Below are 27,094 nucleotides of genomic sequence, written 5' to 3' on the forward strand. Positions count from 1 at the left end.
TAATTTAATACTCTCCCTATGTCATCCTATATCTTGTTTTTCCCTTCTTACCTGCTTATTTTCTGCCTCCTTGACAGCCTGATTTACATAGTTTAAGATCTGACGACAGTGATCTGCAGCTTTCTTCACCTTCTCCCTTTCCATTGGCCATTCTAAGTATAGAAGAGAAATCCAAAATGTAAGACAAAGGAAGTCAGAAAAGAACATACATTTTACACACACACACACACACACACACACACACACACACACACACACACGTGTATATATATGTATGAAGAGTTTGAATATTTTTATATCAGGCCAAAATCTACAGCAGAATCGCAATTCAGATAGCCTTTGGGCAGGTGAGATGTCTTAGGACAAATAAGCCCAAATTAAGCCCAAATTCAAGGAGCTGTGCATTAGTGTCAGCCCCACCGTGTTACATACTCCAGGGGGTGGGTCTCATTCATGCTGTAAGCTATACGAGTGGGACCCCTTCTCCCCCTGGAATCTCCCCTGAGGGCACAGCCTATGTGATTATGTCCAGGGAACCTGTTCAGCGATAACTGTTTAATGGTAACACTGAATTCAAAATAACTGCAGAAGACGTTTCTTTGAATTTGAGAATATATTTAAGGAAAGAAAACAGATTACAACATTTTATCATTAAAAGAAGATAAAATTCACCAAAATGTGTTGAGATTACATTGAGGCCTACAACGTAAAGAATGAGAAAACCAGAATATTTAAGACAACAACCCTCAGAACAACGGCCCACCTATCTGGAACAGGTGTGTTCCCAAATGAACGTGCATGAGTATTTCCAAGTTTTCAGGTACAGGAAATAGTTTGCAGAAGATTATTAATGAGAACTACGTGTGAGAGACTAAAAGCTCAACTCAGAAACTCAGACTGACCTCCTGTTTTTAAACAGGAGAGCTGGGGTTACAGCGCACCGCTGGGGCTTCATGGAGGTACATGTTAGATACACAGAATTTCTTTGCCCAGGATATGCCTTCTTCAAAGCAGATAGATATGATGTATGCTAGAGGAAGGGCTGGTGCTCTCTGTAAAGCGCCAGATGTACGTTTTGTCTGTAAAGCACTGGATGACAAATATTTTACACTTTGAGGGGCTAAGTGGCCTTTGTCACAACCACTCAATTCTGTTTGGTGCAGAAGTAGTCGGAGACAATTTGTCAACAAATGAACGCTAGTGTGTTCCAATAAAACTTCTTTACAAAATATGGGATGAACCAGATTTGGCCCACGATCCACAGTTTGCCAAATGCTGTATTAAGAGCTACTAATGGAGCACATTAAATCAAACAGCCTAAAGAAGACTGGACTGAATCTTGTTAGGAAATGTTGCCATATTCTTTGGAAATCAAACCCTCGGACACCAGGACTCTGTGAGAGATTATTCAGCAGGACATGGGTTTTTTGTTTTGTTGTGTTGTGTTCCTAAGCTTTTTAATTTCAGTGAAATGCTGTACCTGTGTATTTGGCAATATTATCTAACAGAAGAGGGTACTTAGTAAGCCTCTGCATTTGGGTAGGAATGATATCCTTCAGCTGCAGACGACGACACAGCGGATTGCTCTCGGCATCCTAAAATTAAAGTAAAATAGGTGAATTTGTGATTCGTATTAGTTACCTTACATGTACCATATATTCATCATGTATGTGTCTACGACATCACAGTTCTGGTTATTAAACCAAGACTTAAAACATGGCAAGGTATAACACGGTCTCACTGTACTTCTGGCTTTCTCCTTTATTGACGTAATGGGGGAGGGGAGCCTTTATCACTAAGCCAATGGCTTCTTTCTTACCTGTTTAAGCAAAAACTGAGAACATCCATAATCAACTCTAAGAACTGCTTGTTTGTGATAAAAGTTTTATCTTTACATATTCAGGAAATCTAGTTACATTTTCCTATGACTGGCATTCCTACCAAAAGTTAGTTGGCTGATTTGGTATTTGCCATTCCAAAGTGGGCACGATGGATCATCAGCCCGGATATATACCAGCTCATCTCTAACAGGGCGTCTGCAAACTTTTGAGTAAAGTGCCAGACGATACATACTTAAGGTTTTGCATGCCGTCCAGTCTTTGTCACAAGTACTCAACTCTGCTGTTTTAGCACGAAAGCAGTCATAGGTAGCACGTGAATGAATGAACATGGCCGTGTGTAGTAAAGAGTTCTGAGACGGCCTTCTAGATTCCCATTCTCTGGTGCACACACCTGTATAATCACCTCCCCTTGAGGGTGGAAAGAACTTGTGAATGTGATAGGATATCACTCATATGATTAGGTTATTACCAGTTAACTTTGTATTGATCAAAAAGGAGAGTGACTCCTAGGCGAGTCTGGCTTAAGCAGAGGAGTCCTTAAAAGAAAGCTGTCAGAGAGACACAATCCTTCTGGCCTGCAAGAAAGGAAACAACTATCTTGTAAACTGCCTATGGGGCTGCATGGCAGAGATATGGGCATTCTCTAGGAGACAAGAGCAGTTTCTAGTCAACGACGACAGGAAGACAGGGGTCTCTGTTATACATTTACAAGGAAATGAATTCTGTGAACAACCTTGGAGCTTAGAAGAGGACCCCAAGTCTCAGATGAGACCTGCCGCTCCAGTTGATGCTCTCATTTCAGTCTGGTGAAAAAGCATGAAGAGAGGACCCAGCTAAATGACACCTGTACTCCTAAACCACAAAAACCGTGACATAATACATTCGCATTAAGTTGCTACGTTTGTGGTGATTTGTACCACAGTAAAAATCTACCACCCTGTGTTCCAATAAAACTCTATCAAAACAGGCAAGAGGCTGGATATGGCCCGTGGGCCACAGTTTACTGACCCTTGATATATACCAATATCAACACCTCTGTAAGCATGACTGTGGTTACACTCTTCCCTGGCTAGTTATGAGCCCATTCTCATGTTGTGACCGTATTATGTCACCGGCGTACATGGGACACTTGCTGACAATATCTCCGTGGCAATGTGGACTTCTCTGTCAAGTATTTTAACCCTGATAATTATTCTTTGTTATTTACCATTCCAACATCATCTTTATACTCTCCAATAATTTAAGAGATCATGTAGGACTTGCAAAAATATTAACATAATCCTTTTAAAAATCTTGGTCTGAGACTCCCCCCAGTTTATTCCATATTCCATAAAAAAAGCTGCATTATTTTTTTCCTTACATGACTCACTCAACTCACTTGCACAAAAGTCTGAAATCGGGAATCCTTTTTCTGACGAGACTTGATCATTTCCAGGGCAAAAGGTTGGTTACTGCAAAAGGTGGCAGCAGCGTGTTTCAACTTCTCCTCCCCTGGTCCGCTGAACTGTGCCGGGAATGCAAAGAACACAATAGAGAACGGCATATGGAGCCCATCTCAGGCCAGGCAAAATGAGAGACAACCACGATTCTTTCCACGTCCCACTAATTACTCTCAAAAGACAAGAAACGGAAATCTACATATGTCTGTGCGCTATCAATGCTTTTCCGTTACACAGGTCCGACCCTGATACAGCCAGACCTTTTCTGACCACGTTCCAATGTTTTCTTGCTCACAGGCTACCACAGCTTATCACTTGTTCAGTCTACGCCACTTGGACATGAAACAGAAAGATTGACACTTGGGAAATGTAAGACACAAAACACTTCAAGACTGAGATTAAAACTTGATTTCCTTATAAGCGGACCCCATCACAAAAATTGCTAACTGCTCTAGGAAGAAAAGCTGTGGGCTCTGGCTTTTTATGAAAACCCAGAACAAGTCATCAGTTTTCCGGTCACAATAAAACTGAAACGCTGCTGCTTCATCCACACGGAGGGTAGAGGTCCATGCCTTCAACCTCTCTGGGGAGGGTCCCATGAGTCTATGAACCTCTTCTGCCAAAAATTACACCTTCTACTGATATTTTTAAATTTCTAAATTTAAGTTTGTATATATACTGATTTTAGGCTCTTATAAAACACCTAAGAAGTGCCTCACTCATATAGTCTTTCGATTATTTTTTAACCATCTTCATGTTCATAATAGTTGCTCTATAGTTTACAAAGAAGCTTTTCATATAATCTCCCATTTAAAGCCATTATTTCCAGGGGCACTTGGGTGGCTTGGTTGGTGAAGTGTCTGACTTCAGCTCAAGTCATGATCTCAGGGCTCGTGAGTTAGAACCCCACGTTGAGCTCTGTGCTGACAGCTCAGAGCCTGGAGCCTGCTTCAGAGTCTGTGTTTCCCTCTCTCTCTGTCCCTCCCCCACTTGTGCTCTGTTTCTCTCTCTCTCTCAAAAATGGATAAACATTAAAAAAAAATTTTTTTTTAAATAAAGCCATTATTTCCAGAAGTTTGTATGTGAAGGTATTTTGTGAAAAATCCTTTTGTAGTGCATTTGTAGTTAAACTCAGGGTATCCTTTCTTCAATTAGCATACGTAGTACAATGTGAAAACTTTAATAGTTTGCTCCAGTGTCAATTGGTATTTTATTATAAATATGACACTTAACACATTGAAAGATGAGACCGGCAGAATTTTTGGTATGTTAGTCAATCAAAGTGCCATATATATACTAACAGCAGCTGGGTTTACAAAAGAAAGTAACATCCCAACCTCAAGTAGCTTTTTTCTTCTTACAGTAGTTGTCAAGTAGCTTAGTATACATAAGGTGATCTCAAGGGACCAATACCAGAAAAATACTCTCCGAGCCTGTTTTAAAAAATAGAGCAAATCTAAAGGCCTATTTATGATTTTTGCTTGCAGTATTTCTGGCCAATGCTTTGCCCTAAGCAAACACTTTGTACCTCATAGTTACTAACCAAATTGGTTAGTCCATTCTGTTTTTCCTTAGCTTTTTATAGGTACATCACAATGGTCAAGAATACAATTCTTCTGGGGCACCTGGCTGGCTCAGTTGGTGGAGCATGCGACTCTTGATCTCAGGGTCCTGAGTTTGAGTCTCATGTTGGGTGCAGAGATTACTTAAAAAAATAAAATCTTAAATTTTTTTTCTTAAGTTTATTTATTTATCTTGAGACAGAGAGAGAGAGCACAAGTAGGGGAGGGGCAGAGAGAGGGAGAGACAGAATCCCAAGCAGGCTCTGCACCACCAGCGCAGAGCCTGACGCGGTGCTCAAACCCACGAACTGTGAGATCATGACCTAGGCCGAGATCAAGAGTCGGATGCTTAATTGACTGCGCCACCCAGGCACCCCTTAAAAAAAAATCTTAAAAAACAAAAGAATATGATTCTTCTTACATGTTCTAAAATTAATTTTCTTCTGTCCCACTCTGTTAAGGGGTTTCTCTACCTTATTTGTACCATGTAGTAGGTTTATGCAGTCTAATGGACTATGGCAAAAGGACTGACTGCACCTCTGTACCTTATTAATGATAAATCTCACTTGGCACTTGGTGGCAAACACTACTTATATGAGATCCAAGTGAAACTGCATAGGAATCAAGATTGGTATCTTAAGTCCACATGACTTAAGCTTTTAAGTCCAAATTTGACATGAAAATTGATGCTTTACCATGTCATACTATGGATTTTCTGTTTCAAGTTGAGTAGTGTGCTGCCAAGCCAAGAGAACGCGGTTGCAACCTTCACTGTCACCCTGAGATCAAGGAACAAAACGAGCCACACCATCACAAAGTAGTTGTAAAGTGAGTTGGGTTTTTCAAGGACTTAAATCTCCTTAGTAACAATAATGCCAGAGCAGGCCTTGTGAGAAGATGGTTTGGAAAGTTGAGTAAATGCAAGATGAGACCAGATTGTGATTCCGCAATTTTTTCTAGGAGTCAAGTGGCCGAAAGAAGATCTACTATTGGATTAGTAGATTCTGAGCCATGATCTCACCATCAACAAAAGCAGTGTGATGGACATTGTTTTAGTCAACTTTCTAGTATTTAATTTTTTAAACAGTTATCATTGTAGAGTTAGCAAAATCTTGTGGCATTTTCTCGAGCCCTCTGCATAATGACGTAAAATAAGTTTCTGTGGGCGTATCTAACCAGTTTCTGTTCAACTTGGGTTAACATTTTGAGAAGAGGATCATATACTTTACTATTATCACAGCCTTAACTATAGTACTTTCTTTAAAAGTTTGGATCAAATTCACTTTCCCTTATGAAAATTTTCTCTATGTCCGAGTTTGGGTCTCCCTGCTATTTCTTCCCCTAATAACCTGTCCTCTCCCTTTTTTGTAACTCTTAACACACTCGGAAGAACTAATGACTGTCTTCCCAGGGACTGTAAGCTCCACCCAGGCAGAGGCCATGTCTGCTTCGACTGCCACTGTACCCCTAGCATCTAAAACAGGGTTTGGCTCAGAAGTACATACTGTGGGGTACATACTCACAGAGTCGGACAGAAAAACAGAACAGCTATGAAACAACTATGACAGTCTCTGAACTCTTTCCTTACACTGTAAATAACTGTCACTTCTTTACTTCTGTGATGGTAGCTCTGGATCTACAACTGTTTAATGTCTTAGAGCACGATTCTGAGACCTGGACAACAGAAGACCGCTAAAATTTTACATTAGTTAAATTATTCTTATCAAGAGTCACTTTGCTATTTGTTAAAACACAAAGAATATCTTTGATGAAAAAAGAGCACTTAATTTGAATGAGCACCTTTTCTAAGATATTAACAACAACAAAAAACTGATATTACCCAAGAGAATACATACTTGGTTGGACCCCTTTCATCTTTACAGGAGCTTTGCAACATGGATGAGTTTGCAAATTTGCAGATTAGTTACTCAACCCTGAATGTGATCTTCAAGTGTCTATAAAAACATTAAAATGAAATAGCAAATTTCCTTACCCAGGTCAGTAAATCTTCCCCAATCTGATCAATAACTGAGGTCTCATTCCTCTTTCGAACAGCCTTCATTTGCTCATTCAATCCAACTAAGGGGGGAACAAAACAGCAAAAAATAATTAAGTATACAGCCTGCATTACTGGTTGTACCAAGAACCTAAATTTTCAAAAAAAAATTTTTTTTCACAGTAGCATACCCGCTTCTCGCCTCCTTAAATATAAATCTGAACACAATTCTTATACGTACAGATACCTGTGAGCTCTCTCTGAAAAACAGGTGCCAAAGCATAAAACAACGTGGAAACTAGCACATTACATACAGTATAGGTGATTCAAATATGCATCTAACTTCAAGACTCCCTCATAACCATGCTCATAAAGAAATTTAAATAGAACAGGTGATTCTGCCTACTGTTGCTCTCAAAACGTTCCCATTCACAGGCAGTGGATATAATCACACTGAACTTGTCAGTTCATGCCGGTGAAACCTAAGATCACCCACAAAGACGTAAAAGGCATCAATTTGGTAGGCAGGCGTTGGCAGGTGCTGATGGCATCCTTGATGCAAGAAAGCTTGAGAATTAAGGGTCACAGAGAAGCAGTGACTTACAAAAAGAGAAACTGTGTCTACAAAAGTCTGAGATGACTATAACCAAGGAAAGCCAGCAAGGTAGAATTTTTTATATATTTACTCAAACCTTTGAAGCAACAATAATTTAATTCCTGAAAATTATTCCATCATGAAATTATATACTGTATATTATATATCCAAAAAATATATACATCATTATATTGGATATATATATATATATATATATATATATATATATTTTTTTTTTTTTTTTTTTTTTTTTTTGGGACAGAGAGAGACAGAGCATGAACGGGGGAGGGGCAGAGAGAGAGGGAGACACAGAATCGGAAACAGGCTCCAGGCTCCGAGCCATCGGCCCAGAGCCTGATGCGGGGCTCGAACTCACGGACCGCGAGATCGTGACCTGGCTGAAGTCGGACGCTTAACCGACTGCGCCACCCAGGCGCCCCTTGGATATATATTTTTAAAAACACATACACTGCAACTGATAAGAAACTTCCAAGGGTAATTTTAATTATTCATGTTTTTCATCTTAGACATCAACTTTAGACCTTAACTCCTGGTGCTAATACTTTATATACAAAAGGCTGATGGTGTGAGTGGGTGTTTGGGGAGGGAGGTATTCAAACATCAGATCACTTCTTTATTTAAGTTATGTGCTCACATATTATTATATAATTTCAGGAATGCTAACATGGATACATTTAGAAGATTTTACTGTTATGGTGCCTTTATGCACTCACAGTCTTTCATCTATTAAAAATGTTAACCTCAAAGATCAGAGTTGATTTTTCTTACTGTGAAGTTGAAGAATATCTTCCAAGTTTGAAAAAATTTTCCGTAGTTCTGAAGGTGACAGAATTCCTTCTCTGGATACTCGCTGGTAGAACACTTGATCAAGAACCTTCAGTGTTCGAACATGAGCTCTTTCAGTGTAGAACAATTCTAAGCAGAAAAAAAGGAAATATGAAATATACCTCATTTAGAATGATTCCATGAGACCAAACACAAGCTTTAACTGGAATTAAGCAGCAAATTAGCTCTATAATAATTGTTCATAGTTTTGAAAGGATGTAGTATTTCTGATGTCACTTTCTTGAATCTATGAGACCCTCCTACATACCGGCTCTAAGAGTTGAATGCCAACAAATGAAAAATATCATTCAAAGCTATTCTGTATATTAAAGGTAACAATGTACTCCCAAATCCTTCTGTCTCTTCACAGTAGTACCCACCAACAACAGTAGAAAGCTAAAGCCCAAATAGTATACAGTCTTTCAGTTGAGACCTCTTCAGAAGTAATAGTATTTTGGTTATCTCATTTGCCTACAAACCCTCATTTCTGAGGCCAGACTTGTTATTTCACTACGTCTCAAAGTGATCAGACACAGGAAGGATATTTATTTAAATAGCATCCTAAAGTCAGTGGAGGGCACAGCCTCCGTGTCACCCCCATTTCTGTCGCATATATGCTGGGGTAAAATAAAGAATACTGCTCGAGGATAAAGGAAGGACTGGTTCCCAGTTTTCTCCCTATCACTTATCAGCTAGCCGTGTGGTCTTGATTAATTCAACCAATCACCCTGAGCCTGAGCTTCCTCATAATCTATGCATAAAAATAAGTTGGCATGAAAGTGAAGTGAGAGGACCCCTATTGTCTTAATGACTATTCAAGTTCAAGATCTATAATGCTATGAATCTTAAATACCCTGAAAGCTAAACACCTTTGCCTTTTAAATTATCATTAAGAATCATAGAAGCGTTTGCATTTTTTGAGTTGGAAAGTTCAAGGATCAGCTATCTAGTTTAAGTTCCCTTTTCTGTAAAACAAAAGGCTAGCAGAAATTTTGAAGCAAACTCCAAGACTCAGGGGCTTGTTTTAGTCTAATAAAACTCACTATGTGTGAACAACAACAAAATCTAATTACACTCACCATTAATTACTTCCTGTCTTTTGATCTCACAAGGCTTTAGTCCCAGTAACACTTCTCGACTAACGAGCTGTTGCCAGTTGGGTGGATCTGTCTCTAAGTCATTTTCAAACTGTTCATCCTCACTTTGACTTTCTCCAAAAGCTATGCTGTCGAATCTGATGGAAAAAAAAAATAACGAATTCTATTCTGAGGACATCAGGTGGACAACGGGAAATAGCACAAGTTTTTAGATTACAGCAAATAAGTCATATTTCTGAAGTACTGCCTAGCGCAGGGCCTGAAACATCATCCTCTCATACAAAATGATTTACGTGTGTTATATATAACTCTATAAATATCTTGTGAATAGTTTGTGTTTACTAAGAACTTTCTTTTATACTATCTAACGGATCCATGTACAGGTTTTTTCCTTTAAAATTAGAATGTTAGTTTTCTATTTCTTAAAATATGCCTCTACTGAAAGTTACTTCAGGATTACTCACTTTCGAAAGGGCTTTGGTGTCCCATGTTCAGGCACCCTAAAAATAATGGAGAATAAAGGGTCAACGTAAAAACAAAACGGTAATCAAGAAATTTATGCCAAAGACCCTGAACAGACATTTTTCCAAAGAAGACATACAGATGGCCAACAGACACATGGGAAGATATTCAGCATCACTGATCACCAGGGAAATGCAAATCAAACAACGAGATATCACCTTGCTAGAATGGCTAGTATCACAATGACAAGAAATGGCAAGTGTCAGTGAGAATGTGGAGAAAAAGGATGTGATATATATATACACATATACATATATATATATGTACACACACACACACACACGCACACACACACACACACACACACACACACACTATGGAATATTACTCAGCCATAAAAAGTATGAGATTTTTGTCATGTGTGACAATATGGATGAACCTAGAGGGTATTATGCTACGTGAAATAATACAAAGACAAATACCATACGATTTATGCGTGAAATCTAAAAAACAAATGAACAAAGAAGCAAAGAAAGCAGGAACAGACCTATAAATACAGAACTGGTGGCTGCCAGAAAAAAAGTGGTGAGGGGATGGACAAAATGGGTGAAGGGGTGACAGATCCAGGCTGCCAGTTAATGGAGTGTGTAAGTCAGGGGAACGAAAGGCATAGCACAGGGAATACAGTCAATGGTGTTATGATAGCTGTTGTGGGGGGACAGATGGCAGTTACACGTGTGGCCAGCACAACAGAACGTATAACCTTGTCAAACCCCTACGGTGCACACCTGAAATTAAAGTAACATTGGGTGCCAACTATACTTTAATAAAAAGCAAAAGAAAAAGAAATTCATGCCAGAGATACTCAAAACTGGGTTAAACTACAGTGGCTAATAAACAATTTTTCTGGAAGTTATAATGATTGAATATAAAATAAATTAAAAACATTTCAGTACCTGTCTAAGATTTACCAGCTATAAGCTCCAGTTCCTTTCTTAAAAGCATATGTGGGGAAAAGGCTACAAAGTACAGGAATACCATACAGTGAAATAGGTGAAGTTGGCCTAACCGTCCTCCATAAGATACCACTGAATTACCTTTCCACCTCCCACTCCTCCTCCTGCACTTGGTCTAAGGGAGGAGGTGGGAAATCGAAGATGGTATTGGGAGTGCGAGGGGCGCCATCCATGCAGTCTCCAGATGCAGGTGTTTCTCCAACTTGCTTTGATCCTGAAAAGACGAAAGTCAGACCCTTAGACGGTGTTAATGAAGACAACGATTCCAAAAAAAATCAGTCTCCAATCAGAGTTTCAATCCATCCATAGCACATTCGTAATTCAATTACAGGTTAGCTAGAACCAAAACTCTAAGATAAAATGCACTAAAAAATAAACAGAAATATTATTTTTAAGCAACTTTTTAAAAACCAACATAAGACACATAAACAACTCAGAAGAGAAACATTTGCTGACGTTATCTTTTTCTAACCCCTGTGTCAATCTTTTTCACACAAATTTTAGTTATTATGGTGGTCCAATTTGAAATAGTAACCTCATACTTCTTTTTCTTGATTTACTACCTTTAGGTAATACACATTTCTTCCTCCTCTGAGGATTTTGCTCAGTTATACTTCCCACCTTCACTTTCCTCCCATTTCTTCCTGATGGATAATAATTATGTTATTATTACTAGCTGAGTTACTGGTTATTATCTAAGTTTAAATGACAGAATTATATCTGTATTTTTATTCCATCAAGAAGTTAGTACCTTAAATCTGCTCTATATCAAATTAGGTATTTGGCTTATCTACATCCTTCCCTTTAATTGTATTTCTCTCCTTCTACCCTTCATTTCTTTCAACTACATTTTTACTTGAATCAGTCGATGGAGTTTTACATTTCCCTGATCTATGGCCACAACTAAATATTCTGTGCCTTGCCTATTGGGTGGATTCTAAAAGCCTGAAACCCAACAGAGTGCTTACATTATTGTGTCAACGTACACAGTGTCATAAGCAAAATACAACACATTATATATACATATTATTCCTGCCAGGTTAAGAGGGATATTAGTTAGGATTATGTTTCCTTTTCTGCTGGTCCAAAGATGCAACTCACGGATCATGAGAAATAGAATGCTCATTGCATCAACGTCAGGCCTTCCATCAGCTACTTCAAGATTATGCCACTTAACTTTGTTTCACATTTAAATCATGACTTAACTTTCTTGAACAACTGTTTCACTTAGCATTTCTGGATGGCTTTATTTTACAACTGTCAAAGCACTATCGTTTTATCAATTCTCAGAGTTTTTCATTTCCTACATCATACTATCAACTGCTTAGAATCTCCCTTTTTCTTATCTACTAGTTCTCGTGCTCTAGTCGGGAGCAGCTGCTCCCTTGGCCTGTGACATAACTATCGTCTAGGAACTGCCTGCCCGTCCCCACTTTTCTGGGTTGTTTCCACCATTTCCTAGATCCCGTAACATTTTCTTCTTAACTTTTCTCTCATTTTGCCGGAGTGTGTATCTTCAAATCATGTTCAAGGAAAGGGTGCATTTCAGCTAAACTTTGAATCGTGGCATATCTGAAAATGTCTTTGTATCTTCCTTCATTTCTGATGGGTAATTTGGATGGATATCGAATTCTAAGTTCAATGATTTTCTTTCAGCAAGTTGAAAGGCATGGCTCCTTTGTATTCTAGCCCCTCGAGTTATAATGAGAAATGTGATGCAGCATAATCCCCGTTTTTTTTTTTTTTTCCCCTTCAAAGCTTTCAGGACTCTGTATCTCTGATGCATGGAAATTTCCAGAGACATTTTAGGTATGGCTCTTGTTATTATTGCTGTTCTTGTTATTCACTGTAGGTGGTTCCCAGTGAAGACAACTATTCTTCTTTATCCTTAAGATGGTCTCTCTCATCATTTCTCTGTCTCTCCTCCATTTCCTCTGTTGATCTTTCATCAGACAGGCAGATATAGGACCTCTCAAGTGAGTCTCTCTCTATATATATAATTCTTGTCTCTCCAATTTCTGTCTCTTGGTATTTCTGATATACATTCTGAAATATTTCCTTGACTTTATTTTTACGGACTTCTTTTTTTTCTTTAATTCTTGGTAGCTCTGGTGGTTCAAAACGTGCACAAAGTTTTGATACTCCTTCCTTCAGGGGTCGAGCCTAATTATTCTGTCCCTTGAGTGTGAGCTAGATTTAGGGGCTTGCTTCTAACTTGCTGAAGTGACAATGTGCACCGACAGAGACTAAGTCATTAAAGATAGCGAGGCTCCTTTCTTGCTCTGTCTTTTGGATCACTTCGGAGAAAGTTGGCTACCGTGTCATGGAACACTCAAGCAGATCCGTGGAGAAGCCCGTGTGGTGAGGAGTCAATGCCTCCAGCAAGGAGCTAAGTAAGTCCCCCTGCCACCAGCCACCTCCCTGAGCGTAGAAGTAGGTCTCCTGGCCCCGGCTAAGCTTTCAGATGACTGACAGACACCTTGACCGCAACCACATGAGACAGAATTGCCCAGCTAAGCTGCTCTCAAGTTCCCCACCCACCAAAAATGTGACACAAGAAGTGTTTTTTTTTTGTGTTAAGCTATAAAGTTTTGAGGTGGTTTATACAAAGCAGTTGATAACTAATATGGTAGTTATTGTATTGTAATAGTTATATTAAATCATTTCTCTTTGGTTTCTGAATGTTCCTTTTTCATAGTACTGTTATTCTTGTTTTACAGATGTAATGCTTTTTAAAATTTCCCCAAGTATACTATCTAAGTTAGAGGTATTTTTTCAACGTTCTTGTCTATTACCTAAATTACAGTTTTCTGCTACGGGCGGTTTTTCTGTTTATTTCGTTTTCTTTTTTTACGCCATCAATAGGTTTGGCATTAATGTATTATCTTCGGTCTTGACTCTAGCAAGCAAATTTTTTCAACAGCGAGTAATACTATTCGTATTTGAGTAGCTGCTGGGGCTTTCTTCTGCAGCTATACACAAGCAGATCCATTTCAGTTGGGAGCTCTCTGGACAGGGTGAGACCCTGGCATGTCTCCTGTCAGGCTTCAGGCCCCCAACTGTTAGAACTAACGTCCTAATTAATGCCCTCCAGGGCACTAATGTCAAGGAGGACCTACCCAGCTCTCCCCACACAACTCACTCACTCCTCTAAAAGAGCACACTCATGTTCTTCTGGTACATAAATGACAGACGGCTCACATTTTACAATGCAAAGATCAGAAACTGTTGACGTCATTGTTTTGATTACAGGCCTTCAATTAATTATTTTCAGCTTTATTTCTTACTCATGCGCTCCATGTAACACATGCCAACTGCTGAGCCCAACATCTTTCCAGGGTTCTAATGGGCAGACTGGCTCCCCGTCTGGGACCCCTTGTACGGATTATGGACTCCAGCTTCCTCTATGTTGTTTTACTCATCAAACCACTCTTGTCCACTTTTAATCTCCCCAAACTCTGTTGAAATCTCTTACTTATTGATAACATGTTCTCTTCCTCCACTTCCTTTCTCTTCATGGTTTTTATTTATTTGTTACTGGTTACCCATCTGCCATGTTTTTATTTCAGTGAGAGCTAGGAGCCATGAATTAATGCACGTACTCAACCCAACATCTTCAGAATTCCACGTAAGATAAAACCTCCAGAGTTTTCTACAAATGTCACCCCTCCTTCTTTGTCTTAAATAAAAACCTGCCTACCCCACTGGCGATGACCTCTTCTGCTACAGTGCTCTCAAACGGAGACAGATGTTTCCATCGTACGCTGTGTACTTCAGGGCAGAGCGGAGGTAGATACCCTTGTTCCTCAATACTACTGTCAGACCATTATCTTGCCTTCCTGTAAAAACCTCTTGCCGCCTGAGACTCTCACTCCGAGATACTATCACACGCTCTCCCTCCTCACGACAATCATCTAGCAATACTGAACCTTTGGCTGCTGGCTCACAGCTTCCCTCTCTCTGCTGCTATCACATGAGGTGACCTCAAAACCCAGGGCTATTAAGGTATTCAAACCCCTGGCTTGTTGGCCCCTTACTTTCTTCGTCTCTAGTTACTTCCTTTATGCCATTTCAGCGACCACTCCCATAGCTTTATCCTCGACCCTGTCATACCAGAAATTGAACTGCTTCCAAAATCGCCAGTATAGATAGGCATTCCCTTCTCCAAATAACACCACTGATTCACCCAGCTCACTTGCTTAAGAAACCCATTATAACAAGTATGAAGAAATATGGTAATAAGCTCTTTTCCCAGTGACCTACAATTACTTTCCATCTTCTTCTACTCAAGTCCCCTTGCCCTTCACACACGCTCTGCCTCTCATCTCCTCTCTCCTTCTCCAAGCTCTTCCCTATTCATTATATACAGTCTGTCCCCTGCATCTTCCACCTCCTCCTCCTTCCTGGCTTCCCTATAGTATTAAAACAACAACAACAACAACAAAACACCTCTAGTATCTCAGGTTTTTAAAAAAGTCTTCTTCAGCCTCCCCCCAGGTCTGCTTCTAGCTACTAAATCCCCTCAACACTTCTTTTACCCTTCCATTACTGGATCGGGCACAATCTGAATTTTTTATTAGTGTGACTATCTCCCCACGGGACTAAGCAGCACAGGGCAAGAATCTAAGTGTCACTTCTGTGTGCTAGCATCGGATACAGAGCTAATGCCTGACAGAGCGCTCGATCGATATTCCTCAATTGGTGAGAATTCAAAATGATCACTTAGCACAGATTTACCACCAGCTGTAGAAGATATTAAAACGTTAAAATGAAGTTAAACTGGGATTCAGGCTTGATTAAAATAATATGCCACTCTATTGCCGACTTAGTGTGACTGTTTTAAAGTCTTGAGACTTAGTGAAGTTGCACTACAGCGTTCGCTCACCCAGATCATTCTCTTTCCCTCCTTCCTGGGAAAGAGTGGCCCCTGAAGCCCCAGAGGACATGGAATTGGCTGGCAGGTACCCAACGTCTGTTCCTTCACCTGCTAACCCACTCTGGCGCAACTTGGCAGAGTCCTGAGGCTCAGGACTCACAGAAGAGGGTGTGGATAAGTGCTTAGGGTGCCGCTGCTTCTGTAGTTCCATAGCTCTGCCAACTGAACAGAAAGCAATGGTTAGTAATGAATGTTTCAAAAATCTAAAAAAAAAAAAAAAGAAGAAGAAGAAGATGTAAAGGATCTAAAAATTGTCTGGAACATGGAAAATATTTGTGAATTATACTGTGTGAGAGACAGATAGATAAGACAGGAAGAAATGAAAGAAGGAAAAGGAGAAAAAAAGGAAAGAGAAAAATAAAGGGAGAGAAAGAGAGCAAAAGAAAGGACGGAAAGAAAGGGGGAAAGAAGAAGAAAAAAAGAAAAGGAGGGAGGGAAAGAGAGAGGAAGGCAGGGGAAGGTGGAGGAAGGTAGAAGAGAAAGGGAGGAGAAGGTGGCAGTGAGAAGGAGAGACAAGAGGGGGAAAAGGAGAGGAGAGCAATGGTGGGGAGGGAGCGTGTTGAGAGAAGAGACGGACGCACACAGAACCGTACTCACTTGTAAGAGTGACGATGGAGCCTTCTGTGAGCCTTGGGAAGGCCCCGCCCGCCCCCCAACACTCACAGCCGCACCATCATAACGTGCCTCAGACACGATCGAGATTAATCTGCAGCCTGCTCACTATCCTTGTTTGCATCGGTAACCACGGGAAGCTAAAGACACTCGGGTCATCATCCCCCACAGCACCGCGCACCCTCACATAGCTCTGGACTTCCCCAATCCTAAACTTCTCCCTTCCCTAATTCCTACAATTCTCCTTCTGTATCCCTTGGAACTCATGGGCAGCACCTATGAAGGACTCCATTCTTGGAGTACCTGGTGGATCAGCCAGTGGAGCCTCCAACTTTTGATTTCGGCTCAGGTCACGATCCCAGGATCGTGGGATGGAGCCCTGTGTCAGGCTCTGTGCTCACCGAGCATGAAGCCTGCTTAAGATTCCCTCCCTTTGCCTCAGCCCCTTTACCCTGCTCACACATGCGCTCTCTCTCTCTCTCCAAAAAAGAAAAGAAAAAAAAAAAAAAAAAAAGACATATTCCATTTTCTCCACCTCGTCTCTAAATGTCCTTCATCTTCTCAGTGTTTGGGGCCCTACTGGTATTTGACACCACTACCGGCGTCGGACACCCAGCACCGCTCTTCGCACAATGCCACTCCCACTCCAACCTCGCCAATATTTTCCAACGCGGTGCTGCCCGGTCGAAGACCACTCCATGACCTAATTTCCCGCCCGGTGGTACCACCCTCCCTACTTCTCCCGCAGAGGGCCGATCTCTCTCCGTTAGGCCTGAGGGTGGAGGGAGATCAGGAAATGAAGCACAATGGAGAGGTGGAGACATTGTACAAGTATGGAGAGAGTGAGTAATACGTGTATAAAAAGATTAAACAAAGAATGGTGGAGAAATCCTCGCACGTTTTTCTTGTTTTGTTTTGTTTTTTGTTTTTTTGATTTAACAGAAGTTGAATGCAAATAAAATCCGAATAGGTAAGTAAATTATGTTACGGACAACTGACAGGATCCTACAATTAAAGAAGTTTTTTTTTTTAATTTTTTAATGTATTTTTTAATTAATTTATTTAATTTTTTAATTTATTTTTGAGAGAGAGAGAGACAGAGAGAGACAGAGCACAAGCCGGGGTGGGGCAGAGAGACAGGGAAACACAGAATCCGAAGCTCCAGGCTCTGAGCTGTCAGCACAGAGCCCAACGCGGGACTCTAACTCACAAACCGCGAGATCATGACCTGAGCCGAAGTTGGACGCCTAACCGACTGAGCCACCCATGTGCCCCTAAAGAAGGTGTTTAAGATAATTATAGAGCCACATGGGGATAGTTAGCTCAGAAATAACCTTGAATGCCAGCACGGTACATTGGAAATTCAGTGGAATCATTTCAAGAACACCTTTCTCCAATACTTCATTCTAGTTAACTGAGCCTCTGAAGGGAAGATGGAGGGAGCTGGTGAGAACGCGCCATTTCCAGCTTCACATACTTGCACTGTTGTCATGACGGCTTGGTCTCCTTGGGGGTCCCAGGATGCTGGGGAATCCTCTGCGCTTCCCTTTTTCTTCGCCTTCTCGATCTTTCTTCATACTTTGCTAGAGTCAAGGTACAATCAGAGAGATAAGAGACACACAACAGAGTCGAGTTCTTTTGTCGCCGTCGAACACAGAAACGCAATTCTGATGGTCAGCTGAAAGAACTGGCTAAATGCAAGTGAGAGACACACACGCAGCACTCATTAGAGGCCGGCACACAGTACCGTGTGCACATCAAACTCAAGACGTCTTTTCAACCTATTTCGAGCTGACAATTTTGGAAAACAAAAAAGTAGTTTGACAACACATTTACCGGGAGCCACTTCCAAGCCATTCATTCCTCTGCTGAACAGACAATAAGCCCTTCCTGCGTGATGGCACTGTGCTAAAAGCTGGGGACACGACGAAGGAGGCCCTCGCCCTCACAGAGCCGCCCCGTCTCACAAAAACTAAACGAAAACATAAATAATCACACACTGTGACCGGCGCCATAAAAGGAAAGACTGAGGCCGTGACAGAGCTGGGATGGCACTCGGCATAAAGTGCTATCTGCACTCCTCGCACTGTCTGATCACTGGTTTCCATGCCTGAATGTCTCACTAGATTTTTTACTTTCTTGAGAACGGGGACCACGTCTTACACACATTAGCACGCCCAACGCTAACTTGCTGAATCGGTAAATACGAAGACGAAGGAAGGCACCGTGACCCCGTGTAAAGAAGCACAGGGACGTGAACACACTAGTATCCAGTCCTACCTTGATTTTTGGAAGGAATCCAATCCGACCTCGCTTGTGCTCCAAATTTCGAGGCTCTTTCACTTTTACTCCCAAATGCTTCATGTACATAAGGATAACATACTGCATTGTTGAACTGGAGGAAAAGGATTAAGTCAAAGAAGGACTCTGAGAAGGGAGGGTGGGCAGAATAAAGACATCAAATGATTTAAAAAAAAAAACAAAAACAACTCAATACTGGAATTCTTAGAATTCATTCATCAAGAAAAAACTAAGCAGGTATCTACTGGTTGCAAATAGAAAAGGACTCTACTCAAGACACTAGAATATTAGTCGACTAAAACAGAGGCCACCAGAGGGAGACACTCTATACTTTGAAGTTAAAAGAAAGAAATCATAATTTAGGACTTAGAAAAGACAGTTTCTTTTTTTTGTAAAATTCTTGGGAAAAAAACCCAGTTATATTACCTTTTATCTTCTTCTACAGCCTGAGCAGTCATCCTAAAAGTAAAAATATTTCAAAATTAAACATTAAAGTTTAACGAAGGAGTTGCTATTAACTCAGATACCTGAAGCAACAGAACAGAGCTCAATCTGTCACCTGGCATGAAATAGCAGAGAAACCCTAACCCTCTAGGGGACTACAGGCTTTTCTCCTGTCATCAACTGTAAATGTTTTCTGACCTCAAACAGTTTCAAAGCCCATGAACTGAAACCGCTGGAAGTGTTTCTGATCAGTTAGACATTTTATAGTTACTCATTTTACCAATACCCAGAAAAAGAAACACAAGAACTTTTCTAAAACATCAGCAAAATTTAAAAATTAAAACATTAGGGGTGCCTGGGTGGCACAGTTGGTTGAGCGTCTGACTTCGGCTCAGGTCATGATCTCACAGTCTGTGAGTTTGAGCCCCACATTGGGCTCTGTGCTAACAGCTTGGAGCCTGGAGCCTGCTTCGGATTCTGTGTCTCCCTCTCTCTCTGCCCCTCCCCACTCAGGCTCTGTCTCTCTCTCAAAAATAAATAAACATTTAAAAATTAAAAAAAAAATTAAAATGTTAAAACCAAAATACATGGCTCCACATACATGGTCTGACTCCCCTTTTGAGTTTGTTCAAAGTGTGCTTTAAGCATTAAGGAGCATCTCAAGAGAGAGGGTGCATCTGCACACGCTTCTGTTACTTACAACACTTCTTCGATTTTGGCAACAATCTGTTCCGCACATGCCCGTTCCTTCTCCAAAGTTACCCGGTCCTTGTCTCGCTCCGCATCGAGTTTTGTCAGCTCGCTTTCAGCCAAGGTCAGCCCCATGCTACGTTTCTGCCTAAAGGGAACAGGAGAAGCTTCCTGAGGTGGCCTAGAGAAGAACCGTCTCCCTCTGGAGATGTTTCATCAGAGTTTCCATGGCTATGAGTTTCTAGCAACAGGCGAAATGTCACAGTTTTCTATTTTGGGGCCCCTGTCACCTAGGACACCAGAGGAAAAGAATTCTAGAGGCGATCACTCAACAGAACACACATCCTGAAGGAACACACTTAGCCTAGAGGAGCCCTGAGCTCAAATCCTGAAAGCATACAGAATGGGGACTGTGGACTCAGTACCATGCCAACTCTTCGACTCTAGGTATTCCTTATGTTTTAATCACAGTGATAAAGACCATATGCTAAGCCAAGGACTTAATGTGTAACCTTTTCCTACCTAAACAGAAAGCTCCTTCAGAACTACCATATCAGTTTATAGCTGCCACCAAGCTTACCGAAAATCTTCCAAGTGCCTCTGAACTTCTGGGTGGACTCTTTCCTGCATAGTTTGAATATAGTGGCGGTGTAGATCCTCAGGTATAAGCTCAGGTCTTCTTTTTTCTGCATAAAGAAAAGGCAAGGAGTTACCTGATGTGAAGGTATATCCTGTGCATTATAACTGGCAACATATCAATGCTATTTGGTACAAACTTGGAGTATGACAAAGAGAAGGTCTTCAGTGCATTTTGTTTTTTACCTCACAATTCCAATTTCATATACGTTTAATGTATTACAGAATCTATCTTCTGTTGTGATTCAGATGATCTGCTCATTACCACGTGACAGATAAAACCTTTAGAGATGAACTGTGCTACATATCTAACAGAGACATAATTCTCCAGAATATTGATACTCCAAACTTACCTAGATCTATTGATATTTCATCAGGAACAGAAACTTTCAGGTGCTAAAAAAAAAATGCAAACAAAAAGTGAAACAACACTAAATACTTATATAAGGTGTATATATAAGGACTTGTATAAAGTGAAGAGATACAACTTGGATAACTATTTTTACAATCACATTCAGGTTTAAGCTCACTTATCCCATCCAAATTTCACAGCTCTGGAATGTACCACTGTTTCAACATGAAAATAGGCCCTTTCCCCCAATGATCATATACAGGAAATATCTATAATCACTGGTTAATATAATCAGTTATATACATCATTTGAATCAATATAGCTAACACCGAAACTGTGTATATATGGTATGAAAAATTTAGTCATATATAATCATGACTTTTTTTTTTTTTTTTTTTTTTTTTGCTGTACTTGAGACTCCAAACCACGTATTACCAGTAATTTCCTATGTAAAGTGAAAGAACCCTCACAACATTCATGCCCCGATGAGAAGGTACTGGGTGTCAATGTCGAGCCTTTGCAGTATTAAATCTCCAATAACCATCCATAGTTTTTACTATTGACCCAACTAAGGTAACCGTGTCATAATTAACTTCTTAGCTAGGATTTTCCCCATAATAACTGCAGTTTTCGGTCCTATTACCACATAGTTGTGTTTTCCCTCTCATCAATCTGGGAAGTATCTTAGAAAACAACTTATTTTGTATTTAAAGAAAGTATCTTAACCTCTTCATGCTTACTTTATAATGTATACCTACTTGTCATATACTTTGGGAATTTAAACAGTTCCTGTAAGATCTAAAGCTTTACATTAAAAAATAAGTCTGCTGCAAATTATGAGATCTCCAAATTCATCTGAAGAACAGTGAAATGGATTTCAAAGCTTTCTCTTTCACTGACGTTGTCACACAGTAGCTCAAATCAACTTTCCTAGAAGTATTGCTAGCATAAATGTAAAAAAGTATATACACGCTCATTTCTGTATTTATATGAAATAAATAAACCACCTGTGACATGAAAGAATAATCAGCAAATAAATCTATCAGCGTTATTACACTTTAATACTGATAAATTTAATACAGATCACAAGCAGCAAAATAAAGATTTGACTTAGCTTGGAGCTCTTAAGAAATGTGACATTAACTTCTGGGGATTTACCCGAAGTAAACAAAAACACTAATTCAAAAAGATACATGCACCCCTATGTTTATAGCAGCATTATTTACAACAGCCAAGATATAGAAGGAACCTAACTATCCACCAATAGATGGATGGATAAAGAAAATGTGGTAGATACACACAGTGGAATTGTTACTCGGCCATAAAAAAGAACGACACCTAGCCACTCACAACCACATGATGGACCAAGTGGGTATTATACAAGGCAGATGGTCTAGACAGAGAAGACAGATACTGTATAATCTCATTTACATGTGGAACCTAAGAATTAAAACCAATGAGCAAACACACACAAAGAACAGAATTAGGCTAATAAATACAGAGCAGACTGATGGTTGCCAGAGGGGAAACAGGGTGGGAAATAAGTTAAATGAGTGATGGGGATTAAGAGGTACCAACTTCCAATTGTAAAATAAGTAAGTCACAAAGTACAACATCCATTCATGATAAAAACCCTCAACAAGGTAGGTTTAGAGGGAACGTACCTCAACATAATAAAGGCCATATTTGAAAAACCCACATCTAACATCTTACTCAATAGGGAAAAACTGAGAGCTTTTCCCCTAGGGTCTGGAACAAGACAGGATGTCCACTCTCACCACTTCTATTCAACAAAGTACTGGAAGCCCAAGCCATAGCAATCAAACAACAAAAAGAAATAAAAGGCATCAAAATTGGTAAAGAAGTTGTTAAACTTTCACTATTTTCAGATGACATGTTATACGTAGAAAGCCCAAAAGACTCCACCAAAAAACTGCTAGAACTGATAAACCAATTCAGTAAAGTCACAGGATACAAAATCAAGGTACAGAAATCTGATGCATTTCTATACACTAATAATGAAGCAGCAGAAAGAGAAATTAAGAAAACAATCTCATTTACAAGTGCACCAAAAATATAAGATACCTGGGAATAAACCTAACCAACAAGGTGAAAGGCCTGTACTCTGAAAACTATAAAATGCTGATGTAAGAAACTGAGGACAACACAAAGACATGGAAAGACATTCCACGCTCAAAGATCAGAAGAACACATATTGTTAAGATGTCTATGTTACCCAAAGCGATCTACATATTTAATGCAATCCCTACCAAAATACCAACCATATATTTCACAGAACTAGAACAAAGAATCCTAAAATTTGTATGGAACCACGGGAGACCCCAAATAGCCAAAGCAACCTTGAAAAAGAAAAGCAAAGCTGGAGGCATCACAATTCCAGACTTCAAGTTATATTACAGAGCTGTAGTCATCAAAACAATATGGCACTGACACTAAAACAGACACGTAGATAGATCAATTAAAACAGAATAGAAAACTCAGAAATAAATCCACAACTATATGGGCAATTAATCTTCAACAAAGCAGGAAAGAATATCTAATGGGAAAAGGACAATGTCTCCAACAAATGGTGTTGGGAGAACTGGACAGCAATATGCAGAAGAATGAAACTGGACTGCTTTCTTATACCATACACAAAAATAAATTCAAAATGGATGAAAGACCTAAATGTGAGACCTGAAGCCATAAAAATACTAGATGAGAACACAAGCAGTAACCTCTTGGACATTGGCTACAGCAACTTTTTTCTAGACACGTCTCCTGAGACAAGGGAAACAAAAGCAAAAATAAACTATTGGGTCTATATCTCAATCAAAAAGCTTCTACACAGCAAAGAAAACAACCAACAAAACTAAAAGACAACCTACAAAACAGAAGAAGGTATTTGCAATGACATATCCCACAAGGGTTACTATACAAGGTATAACAAGAACTTATAAAACTAAATACCCAAAAAGCAACGCAATTACAAAATGGGCAGAAGACATGAACAGACATTTCTCCAAAGAAGACATCCAGATGGCAAACAGACACATGGAAAGATGCTCATCATCACTTACCATCAAGGAAATGCAAATGAAAACTACAATGAGACATCACCTCACACCTGTCAGAATGGCTAAAATCAACAACACAAGAAACAAGAGGTATTGGCAAGGATGTGGAGAAAAAGGAACACTCATGTGCTGCTGGTGGGAATGCAAAGTGGGGCAGCCACTCTGGAAAACAGTAGGGAGTTTCCTCAAAAAGTTAAAAACAGAACTGCCCTACAATCCAGCAATTGCACTACTGGGTATTTACCCAAAGAATATAAAAACACCAATTCAAAGGGATACACGCAACTCTATGTTTATGGCAGCATTATTTACAATAGTCAAGATATGGAAATAGCCCAAGCGTCCAGTGATTGATGAATGGATAAAGATGATGTGGTATATATACGTACAATGGAAATCACTCAGCCTTAAAAAAGAATGAAATCTTGGCCATTTGCTGCGACATGGATGGAGCTAGAGCGTATAATGCTAAGCAAAATAAGTCAGAGAAAGACAAATACAGCATGATTTCACTCATACGCAGAATTTAAGAAAACAAACGAGCGAAGGGAAAAAAAGAGAGAGACAAGCCAAGAAACAGACTCTTTAATTAGAGAAAACAAACGGAGGGTTACCAGAGGGAAGTGGGTGGGGGATGGGTTAAATAGGTGATGGGGATTCAAGAGTCCATTTGTGATGAGCACCAGGTGATACATGCAAGTGCTGAATCACTATGCTGTACACTTTCAGCTAACGTAACACTGTCTGTTACTGAACTGGAATCAAAAACTTATCAGAAAAATAAAAAAATAAATAAGTCACAGGGATTAGAAGTATAGCACAGGAAATACAGGTCAATAATACTAGAATAACTTTGTATAGTGACGTGATAACTATAGTTATCACCATGGTGAGCATTATATATGTAATTGTCAAATCACTATGTTGTACACCTGAAACTAATATAATATTGAATGTCAACTGTACTTCGATTTTAAAAAAAGGAAATGTGAAATTCAAATATACTTCAATATACTATAGTTTCCTCATGGAAGTAAATCATCTTAATGAATATACGTATAATATTTTATTTTTTAAGTCTATTGTTTTATTTTTGAGAGGGGGGGAGGAGCAGAGAGAGAGGGAGACAGAGAATCCTAAGCAGGCTCAAACCCACGAACCATGAGATCATGATGTGAGCCAAAACCAAGAGTCAGACTGCTTAACCAACTGAGCCACCCAGGCGCCCCTATAATATTTTAAACAGTGGCAGTATAATCAGAACCCTAACTCATTCACTCAATAAATATCAAAGTGACCACTCTTCCGGGATCGATCAGTGTTGGAAAAGTAGCAATGAACAAACAGAACAAAAATATCTGCCCTCATGGAGCTTTACATTCAGGGCAGAAGAGTAAGAATACAGACAAAATAAACCAACAAAATAAAAGTTCTATGGACAAAAATAACACATGACAGGTGACAGAAGTGAAGGGGATAAAATTTCAAGTAGGTTGGTCAGGGAAGGCCTCACTGAAAAGGTAACTGTATTCTGCAACATGTAGGTGTGCAGGCAACTTTGCAAAGGAATACAAAGATAATGAGGTAAGAGTTGGAGGGAGAAGTGGAGACAAAAATGTTTCTGGGTATGTTTGTTTTAGGATTGGTAAACTCACAACGTCTGCATGCTAACGTGAACAAAAAGTTGACGATATCAGAGAAAAGGATGGCAATTGCTAGATGATGTTGTCAAGTAGGAAGAAGGAAATGCAGTCCAGGTAAACAGGGGAAGAGTCACCTTGGTATAAAACAAGACAGTCTCTCCACAACGTCAGGAGAAAGGGCAGAGCATATACTATGATGAATGAAGGCAGTTGATATCTGGTAGAAGTTCACCTGCAGATACTTCAAATTTCTCAAAGAAACAGCAAGGTCATGAGCTGAGAAAGGGCAGGAGAGGAGGCGATGAGGTTTCCGGAGAGGGAAGTTGTGACACAGTCATAGAAGAGAGGAGCAAACGTGGAAGACGCCTCAGGAACCGCAGCACAATTATCTAGGGAGCATTACGGGCTGGTACTTACCCTACCACGAGGCCAAGAATAATACAACCCATTAGTTTAAAAATCTCATAAAGACTTCTACTGGTAAAATAAAATAAAACACTCTTATCATTCATGTAAGATCTTTTCCACCACTTTTTAAACTTGTGCCTCTAAACTTCAAAGAGGCCAACCAGAGTTCATTATACCAGCAATATCCTCTGGATCCCAATATATACATATATCATTTGGGTTCTCCTTTTCACTCTCTTATTATGCACATGTATAAGCCCAAACGTACGTGTATACCCCCTAAGACCTACTGTGAGAATTCAGAGCCTACAACTAATTTAAAAATAATAAGAGTAACAGTCAAGAGTAATCACTAACTGAGACACAACATAGATGTCAGAAAGTCCAAAACAATAATGTCCAAAAAGATGAGGGCAGACTGGAAGTAGGAGACCAATAACTCAACGTACGACAGTGCAGATGACATAACATTAACGTGGTAACTTACTGCAGATCGATCCAGGAAAAACTGATGAAACTCGAGGAAGACACGCCGAGTCTCCTTGGAATTGGTCTGCTTATATAGGTCTGAATAGAGATAACAGAGCTGCAGTAGAGGAAGAAACGGAAAAGAGAAAGAAAGTGAGAAATCATGAAAAATATAATCTGCTAGATCTTCACTAGGTAGCAAAGTTTCCCACAGGTAGGCCACTACAGACAATGTAATCATTACCATGCAAGCAAGTTTACAAATAAATAACTTTTCAACTATCTTACGTATCTATCCGTATATGCTTAGCAACTCATCTTGCAGAAGTGCGAAGTTTTACAGTATAAGAATCAATGTAGGAACTCTGAATTGGCTAAATCGTCAAATACATTACCAACGTTGCAGGGTCAAACTGTGAAACTACGTGGTGTAAGAAAACAGCCAGGTGAGCAGGGCGAGATTTTAGCAGTTCAATGCTCTGGAAACAGCTGCACTGCCCATTGATCTAGAAAAGGAAATAATGATACATCAGTAACTCCACCACGCAGATGCAAAACGTAAGGTAAGCTCAGTTAAACACAACTACCCAAATTTCACTTTGACATACCCTAAAAAAATTCAACATCTTAAAAATTTCACTGGAACTTATGAGCACCTGGGCTTTTGGAATCT

At 39.8% G+C, this 27,094-nt stretch overlaps 1 protein-coding gene across 5 annotated transcripts in view; it reads right to left on the minus strand.

The window, feature by feature from the left end:
• ARHGEF12 (Rho guanine nucleotide exchange factor 12) overlaps positions 1-27,094 on the minus strand; it is a 149,917-nt gene that overhangs the window by 16,988 nt on the left and 105,835 nt on the right. For all 5 annotated transcript variants that reach the window (XM_019468860.2, XM_019468861.2, XM_019468858.2 and 2 more), the window contains 17 exons: positions 26,817-26,927; positions 26,441-26,539; positions 20,827-20,869; positions 20,418-20,523; positions 19,848-19,985; positions 19,130-19,162; positions 18,683-18,797; positions 17,880-17,985; positions 15,740-15,952; positions 10,936-11,068; positions 9,841-9,876; positions 9,359-9,513; positions 8,223-8,369; positions 6,836-6,921; positions 3,220-3,345; positions 1,481-1,595; positions 52-152 (listed from right to left, as the gene is read on the minus strand). In XM_019468860.2, coding sequence (XP_019324405.1) covers positions 52-152; positions 1,481-1,595; positions 3,220-3,345; positions 6,836-6,921; positions 8,223-8,369; positions 9,359-9,513; positions 9,841-9,876; positions 10,936-11,068; positions 15,740-15,952; positions 17,880-17,985; positions 18,683-18,797; positions 19,130-19,162; positions 19,848-19,985; positions 20,418-20,523; positions 20,827-20,869; positions 26,441-26,539; positions 26,817-26,927 — 1,863 coding nt within the window. The remainder of the gene's footprint in view (positions 1-51; positions 153-1,480; positions 1,596-3,219; positions 3,346-6,835; positions 6,922-8,222; positions 8,370-9,358; positions 9,514-9,840; positions 9,877-10,935; positions 11,069-15,739; positions 15,953-17,879; positions 17,986-18,682; positions 18,798-19,129; positions 19,163-19,847; positions 19,986-20,417; positions 20,524-20,826; positions 20,870-26,440; positions 26,540-26,816; positions 26,928-27,094) is intronic.

This window comes from Panthera pardus, unplaced genomic scaffold (genome assembly GCF_024362965.1).
Source record: "Panthera pardus isolate Hobbes unplaced genomic scaffold, ASM2436296v1 HiC_scaffold_12, whole genome shotgun sequence".
Classification (NCBI taxonomy): Eukaryota; Metazoa; Chordata; class Mammalia; order Carnivora; family Felidae; genus Panthera; species Panthera pardus.